The sequence below is a fragment of the Nicotiana tomentosiformis genome, chromosome 11 (genome assembly GCF_000390325.3).
Source record: "Nicotiana tomentosiformis chromosome 11, ASM39032v3, whole genome shotgun sequence".
Classification (NCBI taxonomy): Eukaryota; Viridiplantae; Streptophyta; class Magnoliopsida; order Solanales; family Solanaceae; genus Nicotiana; species Nicotiana tomentosiformis.
In genome coordinates this window covers 2,415,470-2,435,482 of record NC_090822.1, presented here as the reverse complement: position 1 = coordinate 2,435,482, position 20,013 = coordinate 2,415,470, and the positions used below count along the sequence as shown (strand labels likewise).

Genomic DNA, 20,013 nt, shown 5'->3' with positions numbered 1-20,013 from the left:
TATCAATTGGGTAATGCGACTACCCTCCCAAAATTTGACGAGATAAAGGAAATTATAGTTTATCATCTCGCAACCATTACAACTACCAAGAACGACAGCCCTAAACCCCAGGCTTTTTCAGTTCCTTTCTTAATTACATGTGTGATATTTGAAATTGCAAAACCTACTTGTTGCTACCATTGAGAGAGGGAAGAGAGAAGAATTAGGAGAGAAGCAAAAGAAAGAACGAAGAAGATGATGCGTACCTGTCGCGTTTGTATGCTTCGCAAGTTGAATTAAAGAGATTTGTATGCGTTTGTATGCGTCGCAAGTTCGATTAACGAATTTGTTTGCGTTTGTATGCCTGACTTTTTTTTTCTTAAGATGTGTTAAAATATATAGTACTTACCTGTGCGTGCGAGCTTAGACACGACGCATCCCCTCTTCTTCCTTCAAAATTTGTTGGACGCGACACGGACGCGATAGGCAGACTTCATTGACTTGAGCAATTGGCCCGTCAATCTTTTTCATGCTGAGGGGGATGCGACGCATCCGCCTCGTTTTCCCATATCTGGACAATTTTTTTTTTCTTTTTTAAATTTTCTTTTATTTTATACATACAAGATCTAATTCCTACAAAACAATGAACTAACTAACTTGGGTGGCCTCCCAAGAAGCGCCTGATTTAACGTCGCGGCACGACGCAACATGTTCTTCATGCCTCCACCAAATCCATCGTGTTCTTGTGATGTGCAATGTCACCACCCCAATAGTGTTTTACTCTTTGGCCATTTACCAAGAATGTCGCATTGGACCCCTTATCACACAATTCTATCGCACCATGAGGTTTCACACTAACCACTTCAAATGGACCCGACCATCGAGATTTAAGCTTTCCTGGAAAAAGCTTTAGCCTTGAATTAAACAGTAGAACTTCTTGACCTGGTTCAAACTCACGATGTTGGATATGCTTATCATGCCATCTTTTGGTCTTTTCTTTATACAATTTGGCATTTTCATACGCATGCAATCGAAACTCATCAAGCTCATTGAGTTGTAGCAATCTCTTCTCACCGGCCAAGTCCATCTCCATATTTAGCTTTTTAATCGCCCAATATGCTTTGTGTTCAAGCTCGACGGGCAGATGGCAGGCCTTCCCATAAACCAACCTGTACGGAGAAGTACCTATTGGGGTCTTGTATGCAGTGCGATATGCCCATAATGCGTCATCCAGCTTCCCGGCCCAGTCCTTTCTATTCATACTTACTGTCTTTTCCAAAATCTGCTTTACCTCTCTGTTGGAAACTTCTACTTGACCACTCGTTTGGGGATGATAGGCAGTGGAAACTTTGTGCTTAACTCCGTATTTTGCAAGAATATTATTCAGCAATTTGTTACAAAAGTGAGTTCCCCCGTCGCTTATCAACACTCTTGGAGTCCCAAAACGTGTGAAGATGTGCTTCTTTACAAAGCTTACCACTACCTTTGCGTCATTAGTAGGAAGAGCAATGGCCTCCACCCACTTAGAAACATAGTCGACCGCCACCAAGATGTATCTGTGCTCGTTAGAATATGGGAATGGTCCCATGAAATCAATCCCCCAAACATCAAAAAGTTCTACTGCCAGAATATTTTGCAAGGGCATCTCGTGCTTCCTCGTGATAGTTCCGGTTCTTTGGCATCTATCACAATTTTTAACGAAGGCATGTGCATCCTTAAACAATTTTGGCCAATAAAAACCTGATTGTAGCACTTTTTGGGCGGTTCTATCCCCGGCCGTGATGACCTCCATATGGCGAAGCATGGCAGTCATGCAGTATAGCCTTCATCTCTTCCTCAGGAACACACCTTCTCACCAACTGATCTGCACACTGCCTATATAAGAATGGCTCATCCCACATGTAGAACCTTACATCATGTAAGAATCTTCTTCTATTGTCAGGTGTCCATTCTAGTGGCGTCACCCCACTTGCAATAAAATTCACATAATCTGCATACCATGGGGCTTCACCTGAGGTGACTGCTAATATTTGCTCATCCGGAAATGTTTCTTTGATTGACCCTCCTTCAGCTACATGGTCCCGACTTTCTAATCTGGACAAATGATCGGCCACTTGATTTTCTGTCCCTTTTCGATCTCGGATCTCTAAGTCAAATTCTTGCAAGAGGAGGACCCAACGAATCAGCCTCGGCTTGGCGTCTTTCTTTTCAAATAAGTATCTGATAGCTGAATGATCTGTGTAGACGATGACTTTGGTTCCCACTAGATAGGATCTGAACTTGTCAAACGCCCACACCACTGCAAGCAACTCCTTTTCAGTAACTGTATAATTCATCTGAGCTGGATTCATAGTTTTGCTCGCATAATAAATGGAGTGAAAGATTTTATCCCTCCTTTGCCCCAACACCGCTCCGATTGCTATGTCACTTGCATCGCACATCAACTCAAATGGTTGTGCCCAATCGGGGCCAATGATAATTGGTGCAGTCACCAATCTTCCCTTCAGCTCCTCAAATGCTTTCAGATATGCATTATCAAACTTGAAGGTAACATCTTTCTCTAGAAGCCTGCACAAAGGAGAAGAAATTTTCAAAAAATCTTTAATGAAACGACGATAAAAACCTGCATGACCCAAGAAACTGCGAATGCCTTTAATGGATGTCGGTGGGGGCAATTTTTCAATCGTCTCCACCTTTGCTTTATCCACCTGTAGACCATCTTTTGAAACCTTGTGCCCCAAAACTATACCTTCACGTACCATGAAATGGCACTTTTCCCAGTTTAGCACCAAGTTCGTCTCTTCACACCTAGCAAGCACTTTATCAAGGTTCATCAAACAACTATCAAAAGAACATCCAAACACAGAAAAATCGTCCATGAATACTTCTACAAATCTTTCAACCATGTCAGTAAAAATAGCCATCATACACCTTTGAAAAGTCGCAGGTGCATTACAAAGACCGAAGGGCATTCTCTTGAACGCATACGTGCCATAAGGACATGTAAATGTAGTTTTCTCTTGGTCTTCTGGGGCTATAGCAATCTGATTATACCCCGAATAACCGTCCAGGAAACAGTAGTATTCCTGGCCAGCTAATCTATCAAGCATTTGGTCAATAAAGGGAAGGGGAAAGTGGTCTTTCCGGGTGGCATTGTTCAGTTTTCTATAATCTATGCAAATTCTCCATCCAGTGATAGTTCTTGTAGGAATTAAGTCATTATTTTCATTAACTACTACGGTTATCCCCCTTTCTTCGGCACACATTGAACGGGGCTTACCCATTTACTATCAGAGATTGGAAATACAATACCTGCATCAAGCCACTTAATCACTTCTTTTCTTACAACTTCTTTCATGATTGGATTTAATCGGCGTTGGTGCTCTACACTTGGCTTGTGTCCGTCCTCCATGAGGATTTTGTGCATGCAGAAAGCTGGACTAATGCCTTTAATGTCAGACATTGTCCACCCAATTGCTCGCTTGTGCTCACGTAGCACCCTTAATAGCTTTTCTTCCTGTAGTTTAGACAAGTGAGAAGAAATAATAACAGGTAAAGTGTCAGAACTTCCCAAATAAGCATATTGAAGGTGAGGGGGTAGGGGTTTAAGTTCCAATTTTGGAGATTCTTCAATTGACGGCTTTGATGGGGGGCCACTTGGCCTATTCAGGGGCTCAAACGGGATTATTCCTTGCATGTAAGCACATGATGCATCTAGGATATGCATCATCTCCTCAACCTCATCATCCATCTCCAAGCTATCAAACATCATGATTGCTTTTTCTAGAGAATCGTCTAGATATACACTCGTGTCAAGAAGTTTCTCATCCACCTCCACAACAGATATCATAGAGAGCTCCTCATAGTGGCGGGGAAGTTGGATTGCTTTGTAGACATTGAAGACTGCTTCCTCGTTGTCCACCCTCATAATCATTTTCCCTTCTCTCACTTTAATTATTGCATCACCAGTAGCCAAGAGAGGTCGTCCCAATATGATTGGAACTTGTTCATCAGCCTCGAAGTCTAGAATAATGAAGTCAGCTGGGAAGATAAATTTTCCAATTTGCAGCAGCACATCTTCAATCACTCCTTCGGGGTAGGCTATGGACCTATCAGCTAATTGCAACATCACAGTGGTTGGTCTCGGAGCTCCCAGACCCAATTGCTTAAACAAGGATAAAGGCATCAGATTTATGCTTGCACCCAAATCACAAAGAGCACGTCCCACGTCAATATTACCGATTCGCACTGGAATGGTGAAGCTGCCAGGATTCTTAAGCTTTTGGGGAAGCTTGTTTTGGACCCTTGATGTGCACTCCTCAGTAAGTGCAACCGTCTCGAACTCAGTCAATTTCCTCTTGTGAGCCACTATGTCTTTTATGTACTTAGCATACTTTGGAATTTCACGAAGTACATCCACTAATGGAATATTTAATTGAACCTGACTCAATATAGAGAGAAATTTGTTGAACATGCGATCGTCATTCTTTTTCTGCAATCTTTGGGGAAAAGGTGGTGGTGGCCTTGTAACCTCCATTTGCTCTGAACTTGCATCATTTTCCTTTGACTCTTGTATTGCCTTAGGTGTCAGCTCCCCCTCAGGTATAGGTTTTTCCTTTATCTTCTTTGGCACTTCCTCTAGTTCCCTCCTGTTTCAAAGTGTAACTGCATTAACTTGAGGGTTCTTCTCTGTATCACTGGGAAGTGAGCCTGTAGGTCTAGTATTTTGGTTTGCTGCTAACTGCCCCATTTGCCTCTCAAGATTTCTGAAATCGGTCCTGAGCTGTTGATTGTCTAGCAACAACTTTTTCAGCAAGTCATTCGTACTTTCTTCCATTTGTTGGGGTGGCTTCTGAGGTTGAGTAAAATTTCCTTGAGGCCTATACTGATTCTGATTCTGTTGATTTCCGCCCCATGAGAAGTTAGGATGATTCCTCCAGTTTGGGTTGTAAGTGTTCCCATATTGTGCATGTTGATTCATAGAACCTCTGTTTTGTTGCCCCACATAGTATATAGATTCAGGATTCGTGGGGCACATGTCAATCATATGACTGTCTCCGCATAGTTCGCAACAAATAGACATCTGATGTACATGTTGCATTTTTTGTGTTGTCATTCTATTCATCTGATCTGCCAATTTTGCTATATCGGCTCTCATGGCGGAAAAGTCATCAAGCTCAATCAACCCGGCTGCCTTCTGTTTAATTCCCCTTCTTGAATCCCCCTCTCCTTGCCAATTATGGTCATTAGCAGTGAAGTTATTTAGCAAGAGTTGTATTTCACTATACGGCCTTGCCATGCAACTACCCCCACAAGCTGAATCAAGATTCATCTTTGATGCTTCATCTAACCCATCAACAAAAGTGTGACCCAATACCTCATCAGTTTGACAATGATGCGGGCAGTCTCTGAGTAGCTTCTTGTATCTTTCCCAAGCTTGACGAAGTGTCTCGCCATCCCGTTGTTGGAACCCAAGAATTTGGCTCCTCAGCGACTTTGTCTTCTTAGTTGGGAAAAACTTGATCAGGAATTTCCTTGCTAGATCATCCCAAGTGTGGATAGAGTTCGCGGGCTCCTTTTGCAACCATTCCTTAGCTTCCCCCAACAGTGAAAAAGGAAATAGTGTCAGCCTGACATAGTCCTTGGAAACGTTCGGATAATTGTAAGTGTCCGTAATTTCCAAGAAGTTCTGAATATGCCTCTGCGGGTCCTTATGAGATAGACCCACATATTGTCCTGTGGACTGAATCAGCTGTACCATGTACTATTTGAGTTCAAAATGCCCAGTGATATCAGGCTTCACAATAGCCTGAGTCATATTCGCAAGATTGGGCCTTGCGGCTTCAATCACCGGACGCTCTTCATTGCCTGCCATCTCTATTGGCTGTGGTTGAACTACGATGTCCAACTCTCTTTCTATTCTCGTTCTAGCTTCGAGTTCCCTTCTCACTCTATGTAGTGTTCGTTCGATTTCTGGATCAAGAGAAATGAGGTTGTTTGCACTTCTACTCCTCTGCATTCGAGAGAAGATCTTGCGTTGATACAAATAAGGCAAACTGAAAATTAAAACTTGAACAAATATCTAATAAAAGCTTAACTTAGTCACGTAGCTAATTTCTAAGTCCCCGGCAACGGCGCCAAAAACTTGTCGGGTCCAAACACACTCACGCAAGTATACGTGGTCGTCAAGTAATAAAGTAGTGAATAAAGTATCGTTCCCACGAAGACTTATGATTAACTTTTGACTAATTCAAACTCGAATAGCTTATTGATTCAAAATATTTCTGACAAAATATATAATTTTCTAAATTACTACCTAAAGACTATCAAATAATAATTTGCTAAGAATTAAACACAACACTTAAATAGTTTTGAATAACAATCAATAGGATATAATATTCCAGGGTCACGGGTCATCTAACATTCATGTTGCATTCTTAGTTTAAAATAACTAAATGATTTATCTGAATTGTTGATTCACATGGTTAATTTCACTCGTAAGAATCTGTCGAGTTCTTACTCGCCTATTCAAGTTAACTTATTATCTATATGTCTATGGAATTAAGTTTAACAAGAACGCATTTACAATTCCTGTATTGCAACCGAGTAAGGCAATTAGGTATATGTCTATCCTAATCGCGAATCCGTTCCCCGATGTCCGGGTTTGAGAATTTACTCTATTTACTTCTATATGCAATCTAGGGTTCCCACTTTCGAGTTCAACTCTAGATTCGTAGATAGTATTTCACTGTTAGCTACTCAGCAAAATAATTAAAAATAGAATTAAATAAACAACCCAATATGATAAATCCAACGTCGTCAAATTAAACTTCAAACATCAACATTCATGTATACCCATGACCCTAGAACAATAGGGTTCTTAGCCACTCATATTCAGGCAATCATCCAAAATTTCATAAGAGTGCATAAGAATCAATAAAAGAAAGAGAGAATAAGAACTCAAGACGAATTCCGTGGTTTTAGAACTTGGTTATAGCTTCTTTTCCTTCTCCAATCTATCCGCCCCTAAAAAAACGTTTTTTAAGCTTATATATTGCGTCCAAAAGTCGTGGGCTAGAGTTCTCCTAACCCTAGTCCAAATCGGCTTCAGGGGTTGATGCTAAGGTGGATGCGACGCATCCACCTCGTCCTCCATTTCTTAACTTTGCATGTGAGGGTGGACGCGACGCATCCACCTTCTCTTCTACTTCCCAGTTTTGCATGCGAGGGTGGATGCGACGCATCCACCCTTCTCTTCTACTTCCCAGTTACGGATGCTATGGCGGACGCTATGGGCCGACTTCACTGCTAAGGATGCACGAAAGATGATGTTTTTTTTTCTAGGTTGGATGCGACGCATCCAACCCTTCTTCCTCTGGCTAGACCACCTTTTCTTCATATTTTTGCACTCCAAACACCTTAAATCGTCACACATAACTTAATTAGTCATAAAACCAATAATTAAACCATGTTGGGCATTTTAAAGATCAAATAACAACAAGAAGCGGTTAAAATATGGGCAAAGTAACAGCAACACATATCGAAATATGCCGAACATCACTGGCGAGTAAGAACTCGACAGATTCTTATGAGCAATATTAATTCTGTCAACTAATAAACAAGATAAATTAATTAGTTAATTTAATTGAAGAATACAATAAGATTGTTAGATAGTCGTAACCCTATATCGTTTTCATCGCACTGATAACATAAAAATCTGCTATTCTGTTGTTCAAAGTTCACTATTTATTTTTCTTTATTTTAATTAGTTAGAATCAAATACTTCTCGCTTTAATTCTTGTTGAGATAATTAGGATAGTCTAATTTAGTTAATAATTAATCACAAGTCCTCGTGGGGTTCGACATTCGACTTTTAGTCACTTTATTACTTGACGATCACGTATACTTGCGTGTGTGTTTGGCCGCAACAATGTGAGAATGCTTAAATCGCATAAACTCATGACCAAAAACGATATTTTAATTATTAGAAATCTACTTCAAAACAAGGTTTTCAGAAGAAATTAACTTCTCAAATATCCATTAAATGGTTGCACTCAACCAATTATGAAATTGTCTTAATGTTTTAATACTAATTTAGTTGGATTTTACAATCAAGTGGATGTGAATGGTTATGCTACCTACAAATGGAAGATTGTCAGCAGAAAAAAGAAGAAGAAGAAGTTTAGCTTTAGATTGATGAAAAGATATATACATAAAGAAAGAAAAGGCATACACTAATTGTAGTGAATTTATTTGATGCACCTTAAGATTGCAACACAGAGAAATTTTATATTGTACTTAATCACATGCATCTATGTCAAAGGACAGCGTATTTTCTGAAGTATCAAAAGTTAAGCCTACACCTTGGAGTTGATACATGCCTAATACTGACTGGTCTCTATTCCATCCAATAAAAGCCAAGCAGTAGAGCCCACGATAGTTCACAACAACTCGTTCTTGTACGAGAAACAACATCGTACTGGAGTTTACGCTGCCAAAGTACAACTTCACAGCAGAAAAGTATAAATCACGACCAATTGGATCTTCTTTATCGCAAGTATCAAAAGGTCCGATTGAATTTTCAACCATAGGAATATCTTGTACTTCACCTCTAAATATGTAGCGAAATATGACATAAAAATCATGAGGAAAATAGGTAAAAGTTGTTCCTGTATCCATGAAAATTCCACCCATCATATCTTGCTTAAAATTCCACCACGAGGGATTTACCTGAACTTCCCTATCATTAATAAAAATTTTATAAAGGTTCACAAAATAAAAAGAAGGGTACCTATAATTTGGTAACAATTTTTCGTCGAGATATTTGCATTTGCACCATTTTTGGATTCAAGAACTGAAGCTAAATGACTTGCTCTAGCTTGCGATCGAGCGATTCTACTTTCAAGCAACGAGTCATAGTCTTTGAAATTTGATTTTTCAAATACATCACGATGGTAAATAGTAAAAGTATAGGATGGCATTGGAGGATCTTGAAGTTTAAATGGATCAAGAGACATAAATCTTTCTCTAGCTTGCATAATATAAGTGGAGTAAAGGGGTGATAGAGATTTTGCATTGCCCAAAACTACAAACAGAATAGAAAAAATAATTGATATCAAAATATGGAGGAAGTTTTCCATTGGTATAGAACATCAGTATATCAAGTGAATTTTTCTCATTGCTTGAATTGTTTTTGAATATGTCCACCACTTATTATAATCATGTAATTAATTCTCCGGTGTGAATTTCTCCTAACCTATTCAATTTATTGCAAAATGGGTAGAAACATCAAATATTAACCTATTAATTTTATTGCAAAATAGGAAGAAACAACAAAGTTAACTATAGATATCTGATTCTCTTTGAGAAGCCAAAATGTGAACAACTAGGTAGAGATAAGTTCTCAATTTAGCCAAATATTAAATTTTTTTGCCTTTTTGCCTTTTCTATAACTACTAAGAGGATCAAAGTTTGACACATTTTGATTTTTTTTTTAAATGAAAGAAAATATTTGATTTTGCTAGAAAACCATTCCTAAACAGAGCATTGATAAATCTCGTGAAATCTCGAAGGATATATTCTATTTAAAAAGTTTATTTATTTGGATGAAGTTATATATACTAACAGTGGAATATGTTTTCTAAACAGTAAATTTAATCTATAAAAGCAACTAATTATCTTGGAAATTTATTAATTAATATTTTTTAAAATATATAACTTAATTACCTAGAAAGTGACGCTACTAGAAATTCAGCAAAAATCGACCAAGGTTGACCGACCAACTTTGGTCGGTTTTTCAAAGTATTTTTTTTTAATTTTTTTTTTACGAAACTTTGGCGCAAAAATGCGGAAAACTATTTTTGAGTCCCGCGACATTTATGTTTCAAGAAACCGACCAACTTTGGTCGGTTTTTCAATTAAAATAAATAAAAATTAATATTAAAAAAATCGATCAAAATTGGTCGGTTAATTCGGCGGGTCATTTAAAAAAACCGACCAACTTTGGTCGGTTATTTTCGTGCGAAAATACAATTAAAGAGTATAAATCAAATAAAAGACAGTCTTAAAACAAAATGTACCAATGGTCTAGTGGTAGAATAGTATCCTGCCACAATACAGACCCCGGTTTGATTCCCAAATGGTGAATCTTTTTATTACATAATTAAAATACCGACCAACTTTGGTCGGAAAAAACCGACCAACTTTGGTCGTTTTTTTTTTTGCAATATTCTTTTTTTTGAATTTAATTGACCGACCAAAGTTGGTCGGTAATTTCCGACCAACTTTGGTCGGTATTCCTTTCCGACCACAAAAATACCGTCCACACATAAATGGTCGCATTTTGGTCGGTTTTTGGTCATTACCGACCAACGTTGGTCAATTTTTTTGGTCGATTTTTACCGGATTTCTAGTAGTGTGACTTGACTGTGTAAATAAATTACTACAAGAAATTGCGATTTGTGGCGACTCTTTTAATCACCGATAATGTAAGGGCTTTCATTGCGACTTTAAAAAGTCTGCCCAACGTTTAGTGGCGGCAATAATTTAGTCGCCACTATATGTATTAAATTTCTTTTCCCATTTTGACTGAAAAAGTTTGTGGCCGCTAATCGCAACCAAAAGTATTTCAAAATTGATGGATAAATTAAGGAAATTTTTACATGGTATAACTAAATTATACACTATATTTATCATAAATAAATACACTTTAAATTAATTATTGGGTAATTCAAATCATTTTAATTTTCATTTTACATCTGAATTGCTGTGAAAATATTTTCGCCAAGGCTTGGATTAATGTGAATGTGCATCCGCTTCTTTTGCATTATTATTAATGTTTCATTTTTCGCTTTTGTAGCGACTAAAAAGTAAATAAATGCGCCACTAAGTAGATTTTAGGTATATAAAACACTACTTTCAGTAGCGAGTACCTGGGGTCGCCACAGTAAGTCGTTACTGAAAAATAGGCCGCTAGTGAAAAAGAGCACCTTGTATCAATACTTTTGCTAGCGACAACGGTTGTCGCCACGAAAGTTGTCCTAAAAACTTTATTTCGTGTGGTGCTCTAGCAATAACAAACATTAAAGTGTGTTATTGAAGCCAATTAGATTGATCTCTAAAGTATTACTTTTCTCTAGAAAATTATCTAATCCAAACTATTTTTATGTTTATTATTATTATTATTATTATTACTTTCCACAAAAAGTTAATAAATGTACCAAAAAATAGATTTTAGGCACATGTACATATAGTACTACTTTTAATGTTGACTTTAGCGCCACAGAATGTCGTTACTGAAACATTATTGGATAGAGGATCTGAAATGAAATGCATATGGATTCACAAAAAAGAAAAGGTTAAATATGCAAACATAAAAGAAGAAGACAAACTAGTAGTAGTAGATTTGGTAACTTTAGATTGCAAGACAGAGAAATTTTATAGATACTCAATTACATGCATCTATATCAAAGGACAAAGTGTTTGCTGAAGTATCAAAAGTTAATCCTACACCTTGAAGTTGATTACTTCCTAATATTGCGAAGGATCTATCCCATCCCGAAAAAGCCAGACAATATTGTCCACGAAAGTGCAGAATAACTCGTTCTTTTGCTAGTAACAACATGGTACTCGGGCTTACGCTACCAAAGTACAACTTCACAACAGGAAAGTTAAGTCCACGACCACTCGGATCCTCTTTATAGCAAGTGTCTAAAGATCCTGCTGGAGTATCAACCATAGGAATATCTCGTACTTCTTCTCTAAATACATAACGAAATATAGTGTAAAACTCCTGAGGAAAGTAGGAAATAGTTGTTCCTGTATCCACGAAGATCCCACCGGTCAAATCTTTTTTAAAGTTCCACCATGATGGGCTCAGTTCAACTTCCCTATCATTAATGAAAACTTTATAAAGATTGACAAAATAAAACGAAGGATACTTGATATTTGGTACTAGTTTGGCTGATGTTGCTCTTGGCCATTTGGTTGTATGGAAGTTAAGTGTAGATCCTGTTGCTGAATAAAATCCTGGGAGACACATGGACATTAAATCTGCTCCAAATTGTGTTGGTAAAGAATATCCACCCATGATTTTTCTACGCCCAAGACCAACAATTCCAGAATATTCACCACTAAAAGTAGTTCCACTTGTTTGATCTTTGCTACATCCAAATATAATCCTAACTGGTCTTTGGTCTAAAACAAAAGTAATCACATCATCTCCCATAAAACCTTTTGTTCTTGATCCATCCGCGTATTTAAAATCATAGGTACAACTATGATCACTAATACACTTAAAACTTAGGTCCAGATCTTCTAAACATCTTTCTCCATGTAGAAAGCAATCTATCTTTCGGAATACTTTCGACTCTGTGGAAACATATAAAGGCTGAAGTTTTTGTTTGTAACACTTATTTGGCTCACATGGTCCACATTGCCACCAAACTAAATCACTTCCGGTGTCTATTAGCAAGAAATTTCTAACTTCTTGACTGCCAAGCCTAAAAGATGCAACATACTCACCATTTACGAAGTATGTACTTGTTGATTTTGGAACCTTTTCGCGGTCAATCTTGCTCCCTTGCGCGTTGTGTTGCCTTGCCAGAGTTTCATTTTCACCAATTCCATTGCCATTTTCAATAATCGATGCCAATGAACTTGCTCTAGCATGACTTCGAGCAAGTCTATTTTCAAGTAATGAGTCGTAGTCCTTGAACTTTGATTTTTCAAATACATCGCGATGGTAAATAGTAAAAGTATAGGATGGCATTGGTGGATCTGGAAGCTTAGTCGGATCAAGAGACATAAATCTTTCTTTAGCTTGCTTAATATAGGTGGAGTTAAGGGGTGAAAAAGATTTTTCATTGCCCAACACTACAAGCAGAATTGAGAAAATAATTGACATCAAAAGGTGAATATAGAGGAAGTTCTCCATTGGTTTAGAACTTAGTGTAGGAAGTTATTTTTCTAATTGCTTGATTTTATGCGGAATATATATGTCTACCTCTGCTTACAATCATCAATTTCATTTCAAAATTGTAGACAGTTGAGGAAGGAATTAGTTCTCAATAAAGCTAATATTAGATTTTTTGCCCTTTTTTTCCCTTTTCCATAATTGCAAAAAGGATCAGATTTTGACTACTATTTAATTTTTTGCAAATGAAACAATTATTTTCATTTTTCACGATCATTGTTCCTAAATAGAGAGCATAAAATCTCATAACATAGTCTGGAGTCTATGCTATTAAGGAACTTTATTAATGTAGTATCATCATTTTACTATAACTTGCAAGTTTTCGTTGGATCTAATTTATTATATATCATATTTTACCTCTATAGTAGCCTGTTACTTATAGGATCAATAACCATCATTACTCCGATATGTTATTTGAAAAATTACGTCTCTAACAACCTTACTCAAATGTCGATTTACAGTATTAATTACTATTTTATGGTAACAGAAAAGTAATCTATTAAATATATTTTATTGAAGAAACAATATTAATAAATTTTGTAAGTTCCGAGGAAGTTGGGACACATAAGCTCTTTTGAAATTTCAAATTAATGAACTTGAAGATCTGAAAAAATGCTATTATAGGTGTATAACAGTATAATAACCAATTGCTCAAATGCTACTATAGGTGTATAACAGTATAATAACCAATTGCTATAATATGCAGAAAAAACATGTTGGCCTAAGTAAGTTTTGATGATTGACAAAGGAGCACATACATGAATCAGGTCCATACACAGTGTATACAGGCACAGACAGATTCAAGCACAAGGCATGTCCGTGAAGGAGATAAGCATAAGTGGTTATATCTGATATCTCCTGAACAAAAATGTTGCATATATTGTTAAGGAGTAGGACTCCTTACTTAAAGACAACTCTATCTTAGATAAGATATGAGTTAGAAGTTGAAGATAACTAGAACTCTTCCACCATGGAAGAGTATAGCATTAGAACTATAGTTGTGTAACTACCCGACCGGTCATTTTGAGTATTATAGCCATGTTCTCCCATTTATTGCTTATTCTGTGTTTGTTTGTCGTTACGTGACTTTCCGAGGTGGTTGGTTCGGTTCGGGGGATGTTTTAGAATGAATTGGGATACTTGGTCCCAAGGTTAAAGCCTAAGTTGAAAGAATTGACCGGATATTGACTTATATATAAATGACTCTGGAATTAAGTTTTGATGGTTCTGATACCCTTGTATGATGAATTTGGATTAGGAGTGTGTCCGGATGTTGATTTTGAGGTCCATAGATGATTTCGGCTTGAATTGGCGAAAGTTAGAAAAGTTGAAGTTTGGAGAGTTGAGAAGTTTGACCGAGAGTTGACTTTATTGTTACCAGGCTTAGATTTTAGTTTCGGAAGTTGGAATAGGTCTGTTGTATCATTTATGACTTGTGTGCAAAATTTAAGGTCAATCGGAGTTGATTTCATATGTTTCAGCATTTGTTTTAGAAGTTAAAAGTTCACAAGTTCATTTGGCTTGAATCGATATGCGATTCATGGTTTTAGTTTCATTTGATGTTATTTTAGGCTTCGAGCGAGTTCGTATGATATTTTAGGACTTGTTGGTATGTTTAGTTGAGGTCTTGGGGGCCTCGGGTGGATTTCGGATGGTTAACGGATTGAAATTGGACTTAGACGAGTTATTGATCTGCTGTTAAGTTGCGATCTCACCCGCGGAAGATTGGTCACAGGGGCGCGACCACAGAAGAAAGCCCGGGGTCACAGGCACGGTCTTCTGGTGTTGGTCAGTAGTCGCAGGTGCGAGGATGTTTTCTGCATATGCGAACCCGCATATGCGATGAGTCTCCGCAAATGCGGAGTTTGGTAAATGTAGCTGGACACGCAGGAGCGGAATGGAATCCGCAGGCCCAGATGCGCAGGAGCGATGAGCAGATGATAGAAGCAGTCTTGCAGGCACGATGGTTTTGCCGCACTGGGGAGTCCGTAGGTGCGAAGATGCCTGGGCAGAAGATAAAATCGAGGGTCTTGAGTTTTTTTCCTCATGTTTGGACTTTGCAAGCTCAGGTAGTGGAGACTTTTGAAAGGGGTTTCACTAAATTTCAAGAGGTAAGCCACTTTTGATCATTTTTATTCATTAATATTGATTACCCATTGAATTTCTCACCTAGATTATCTGTTTTTAAGGTGGAATTAGGGAAATTTTGGACTAGGGACTAGAGAGTAAGATTTCGAGATTTGAGTGTCGATTTGTGGTCGGAATTGGGAAGTTTTGGTATAGTTAGACTCGTTATCAATGGGTTTTCGGATTTTGTAAATTTTATTGGATTCCAAGACGTGGGCCCTGGGTTGACTTTTGGGTCGACTTTTTGACTTTTGTTAAAGAACCTAGATTTATCATATGGAATTGATTCCTATAGCTTGTATTGATTGTATTAAGTTATTTGCCTAGATTCGCATCGTTCGTAGGCTGATTTGGGAGGCAAGGGCTTGTTGGAGTAGAGGTTTGCATGGTTTGAGGTAAGTAACACTTCTAAACTTGATACTAAGGGTAAGAATCCCTGAACTATGTATTATGTTGTTGGTGTTGAGGTGATGCACATGCTAGTGACGGGCGTGTGGGCGTGCACCGTAGTAATTGTGAGTCGATTGATTCCGTCGAACTGTGTAATTATCTAATCTTATTATTATTAATGTATTCTCCACGTGTTAGAAAAATTGAGCTGTGATTCATATTAAAAATTATGTTTAGGCTATATACTGGTACAGTTGAGACCCACAGAGGTCATTTCTGTTGTTGAATTATTTGCTTAGTTTGCAATTATGTACTGAGCCACATCTATCATTTGCATATCATATCTCAGTCTCCGTTGCCATTTATTGTTACATCATATTATCATTGTTTGGGCTGATTGTCATGAGATTTGTGGGTCCGAGAGACTGGAGAGATTGATGACTGAGTGAGGCAGAGGGCATGATTGTGAGTAATATTTATGGGACCGGGCTGCATGCCACAACAGGCTATATTGATTCATGCCATTATTTGGCTTATATTAGCGTTTGGGAAGGATCTGCCCCTACAGAGTCTGACATACCAGCAGTGAGCATAGGTACTGATGAGTGGGAGTGCCGAATGATTGATAGTGCTGAGTGATTGAGAGTGCTGAGTGATTGGGAGCGCCGAGTGATTGAGCGTGCCGAGTGAGGATGAATACTCCGAGTGTATGAGTATGACTTTATCATTGTGTTGCGTTATAGTTGACATGCACACTTGACATGTAGATATCGAGATGTGACATTCCTCATATTAGTCATACTTGGCATATTCTATCTGTTTTGTGCTCAAATAGTTAAAAACTAGAAAGCATGTCTACATTTTTGTACTGTCTAAAAATTGATTATTGGATTTCTCTCTGTGATATTACTGTTATTATCTGGATTTGGACAGTACCTATCTGAGCTCGTCACTTCTTTCAACCAAGGTTAGTCCTGTAAGTTATTGAGTATATTGGGTCGGTTGTACTCATACTATACTCTGTACTTCGTGTGCAGATCTAGGTACTTCTGGACACGGTAGTTGCAAGATTTGGAACTTCATCTGCTTGAAGACTTCAGGTAGCTTCTTTGGCGTCCACAAACTTCACTCTCCTTATTTTCCTTTTATTTAGCACTTTTCTATCTTTCCAGACACTTGTATTTGACATTTTGACTATATAGTTATTTAGATGCTCATGTATTGAGTGACGCCTAGATTTTGGGGTATTTTGTATTGAGTCGCGGTATTTTCTTATCGGTTATTTATGAGAATTTGTTACTGTTAAACCTGTTCCATTATCTTTTTAACTAAAAATACATAGTTAGTGGTGATTGTTGGCTTGCCTAGTATTGTGATAGGCGCCATCACGACATATGAGATTTTGGATCATGACAAGTTGGTATCAGAGCCTAGGTTATATAGGTCTCACGAGTCATGAGCAGGTTTAGTAGAGTCTCACGGATCGGTACGAAGTCGTCTGTACTTATCTTCGAGAGGCTACCGAACCATTAGGAAAACTTCATTTTCTTGTATTCTTGTCATGCAGATTTATTGATTTCGGAAACTAAACTTCTATTATTCTATTCTCTCACAGATAGTGAGGACACGTGTTACCGGATCGGGGGGACGACCACTAGTACCGCCAGCTAGTGCCAAGAAAGGTCGGGGCCGTAGTAGAGGCCGAGGTGTAACTCATACAACAGCCAGAGTAACACCTGTGGAGCTTCCAGTTGCTCCACCTCAGGAGTAGATCCTAGATGTGGTTGAGCCAGTGGGACCAGCTCAGGCCCCAGCTGTGCCCATTGTGATTCCAGGACTTCAGGAGGCTTTGGCCTAGATATTGACTGTATGCACTAGCCTTTCTCAGGCGGTTTCAGGTAAGGCCGCACCAGCCACTTCTTAGGCCGGGGGAGGTGCTTAGGATCTGGCCGCTCGTACTCCACAGTAGGTGGTGCATGGACTTCAGACACCGGGGATGCTACTAGCCTAGCCGATTATCGTTGCTCAGGGCCAGGTGGGTCCCCTATGAGTGACGAGGAGCAGAAGAGGCTAGAGAGGTTTGGGAGGCTCAAGCCTCCATATTTCAGTGGGGCTGAGTCTAAGGATGCTCAGGATTTCTTAGACAGGTGCCAGTGAATTCTTCCCATGGGAGGTATTTTGGAGACTATTGGGGTCTCATTTACTACTTTTCAACTGTCGGGGGCAACTATCAGATGGTGGGAGGCTTATGAGTTGAGCAGGCCAGTCGACACTGGACCACTTACGTGGCACAAGTTCTTCGTTCTCTTCTTGGAGAAGTTTGTGCCACAAACCCGTCGGGAGGAGTTGCGTAGGCAGTTTGAGCAGCTACACCAGGAGGATATGTCTGTGACCCAGTATGATATGAGATTTTCAGAGTTGGCTCATCATGCGATCTGGTTGGTTCCCACAGAGAAGGAGAGGATTAGGAGGTTCATTGATGGCCTCAACTATGGATTGCGTGTTGTCATGACTCGAGGGATTGAATCAGGTGCCAGGTTTGACGAGGTGGTTGATATTGCTAGCCGGATAGAGTAGGTTTGTTGTCTAGAGCGTGAGGAGAGGGAGGCCAAGAGGCCTCATGGTTCGAGTGGTTTTAGTAGTGTTTCTTCTAGAGGGCAGTCCCATCACAATAGGGGTCGTCCTTATAGGCCCGCTCAGATGACTCGTCTGGTTCATCATGGTGAATCAGCTTACTATGGTTCATACAATGCTCATCCAGGTCAGTCATCTCTCAGTGCCCTCCCAAATCAAAGTTCATCTCGTGCCCCATCAGTTCAGGGTTTATCTGTGATAGGTTGTTCTAGTAATTATTCTAGTTCTCGGGGTCCGATTCAGTCTTCACCACCATCGGGGAGTTGCTTCGAGTGCGGGGAGTTTGTACATATGTGAAGGCAGTGTCCCCATAATTTTGGAGGTCCAGTTTAGTAGAGGGTTCAGGTTATGACTTCATGTATCTACGCGGGTGGGCGATTATATTGTTGTGGACCGTATGTATCGATCATTTGTGGTGACCATTGGGGGATTGGAGACAAGAGTTGATCTCTTATTGCTTAGTATGGTTGATTTTAATGTGATTCTAGGTATGAATTGGTTGTCCCCATGGCATGCTATTCTGAATTGTCATGCTAAGACTGTGACGTTGGCGATGCCGTGGTTACCCGAGATCGAGTGGATAGGTTCTTTAGACTATGTTCTCAGTAGGGTGATTTCCTATCTGAAGGCCCAATGGATGGTTGGGAAAGGGTGCTTGTCATATTTGACTTTTGTGAGGGATGTTGGTGCTGATACTCCTACTATTGATTTTGTTTCGTTAGTGCGAGACTTTCCGGATCTGAAGATAGAGGCGGTTCAGAGTTGGCACAGACCGTCTTCATCTACTGAGATTCGAAGTTTTCTCGGCTTAGCCGAATATTATCGTCCCTTCGTGGAGGGTTTCTCGTCCATTGCAGCACATTTGACCAAGTTGACCTAGAAGGGTGCTTCATTCAGTTGGTCGGATGAGTGTGAGAAGAGCTTTCAGAAGCTCAAGACTGCCTCGACCACAGCTCCAGTTCTAGTTCTGCCTTCAACATCGGGTTCTTATACAATGTTTGTGATACTTCTCGGATTGGTAATGGGTGTGTCTTGATGTAGGAGGGTAGAGTGATTGCTAATAATTCATGCCAGTTGAAGCCTCTTAAGAAGAACTACCCGTCCATGATTGGGAGTTGTCGGCCACCACTCATGCATTGAATAATTGGAGGCACTATCTTTATGGAGTGTCTTGTGAGATATTTACAGATCATCGGAGTCTTCAGCACTTGTTCAAACAAAAGGATCTAAATTTGAGGTAGCAGAGATGGTTGGAGCTGCTAAAGGACAATTATTACCATTTTGTATCATCCCGGGAAGGCCAATGTGGTGGCCGATGCCTTGAGTAGGTAGGCAGCGAGTATGGGTAGCCTTGCATTTATTCCTATTGGTGAGAGTCTTCTTGCATCAGATATTCAGGCCTTGGCCAATCAGTTCGTGACGTTAGATGTTTCGGAGCCTAGTCGGGTTCTAGCTTGCGTAGTTTCTCAGTCTTCCTTATTTTATTGCATCAGAGAGTTTCAACAGGACGGCCCCCATTTGCTTTTCCTTAAGGACATGGTTGAGCACGGTGATGCCAAGGAAGTTTCTATTGGGGATTATGGGGTGTTACGGATGCAGGGTCGGATTTGTGTGCCCAATGTGGATGGGCTACGTGAGTTGATTCTTGCGGAGGCCCACAGTTCACAGTATTCCATTCATCCGGGTGCCGCGAAGATGTTTCAGGACTAGAGGCAGCACTATTTATAGAGGATAATGAAGAAAGATATAGTGGAGTTTGTAGCTCGGTGCCTGAATTGTCATCAGGTGAAGTATGAGCACTAGATACCGGGGTGGTTTGCTTCAGAGGCTTGAGATTCCTGAGTGGAAATGGGAGCGTATCACCATGGACTTCATAGTTCGGCTCCTGTGGACTTTGAAGAAATTTGATG

At 39.4% G+C, this 20,013-nt stretch overlaps 3 protein-coding genes across 3 annotated transcripts; 1 reads left to right on the top strand and 2 right to left on the bottom strand.

The window, feature by feature from the left end:
- Positions 1-8,277: 8,277 nt before the first annotated feature.
- Positions 8,278-8,673, bottom strand: LOC138900858 (aspartic proteinase nepenthesin-1-like). The gene has a single exon (XM_070188495.1). The coding sequence runs from the start codon at positions 8,671-8,673 to the stop codon at positions 8,278-8,280; it is 396 nt and encodes a 131-aa protein (XP_070044596.1).
- Positions 8,674-11,425: 2,752 nt separating this feature from the next.
- LOC138900857 (aspartic proteinase nepenthesin-2-like) lies at positions 11,426-12,913 on the bottom strand. Its single transcript, XM_070188494.1, has one exon. The coding sequence runs from the start codon at positions 12,911-12,913 to the stop codon at positions 11,426-11,428; it is 1,488 nt and encodes a 495-aa protein (XP_070044595.1).
- Positions 12,914-17,515: 4,602 nt separating this feature from the next.
- LOC138900856 (uncharacterized) lies at positions 17,516-18,046 on the top strand. Its single transcript, XM_070188493.1, has 2 exons — positions 17,516-17,616; positions 17,704-18,046. The coding sequence occupies exons 1-2, from the start codon at positions 17,516-17,518 to the stop codon at positions 18,044-18,046; spliced, it is 444 nt and encodes a 147-aa protein (XP_070044594.1).
- Positions 18,047-20,013: the final 1,967 nt, after the last annotated feature.

Coding starts and splice junctions, on each gene's coding strand:
- LOC138900858 (XM_070188495.1), bottom strand. CDS start 8,673: ATGGGTGGAATTTTCATGGATACAGGAACAACTTTTACCTATTTTCCT.
- LOC138900856 (XM_070188493.1), top strand. CDS start 17,516: ATGAGTGACGAGGAGCAGAAGAGGCTAGAGAGGTTTGGGAGGCTCAAG. Junction 17,617..17,703: donor GCTCAGGATTTCTTAGACAG/GTGCCAGTGAAT, acceptor GGCAACTATCAG/ATGGTGGGAGGCTTATGAGT.
- LOC138900857 (XM_070188494.1), bottom strand. CDS start 12,913: ATGGAGAACTTCCTCTATATTCACCTTTTGATGTCAATTATTTTCTCA.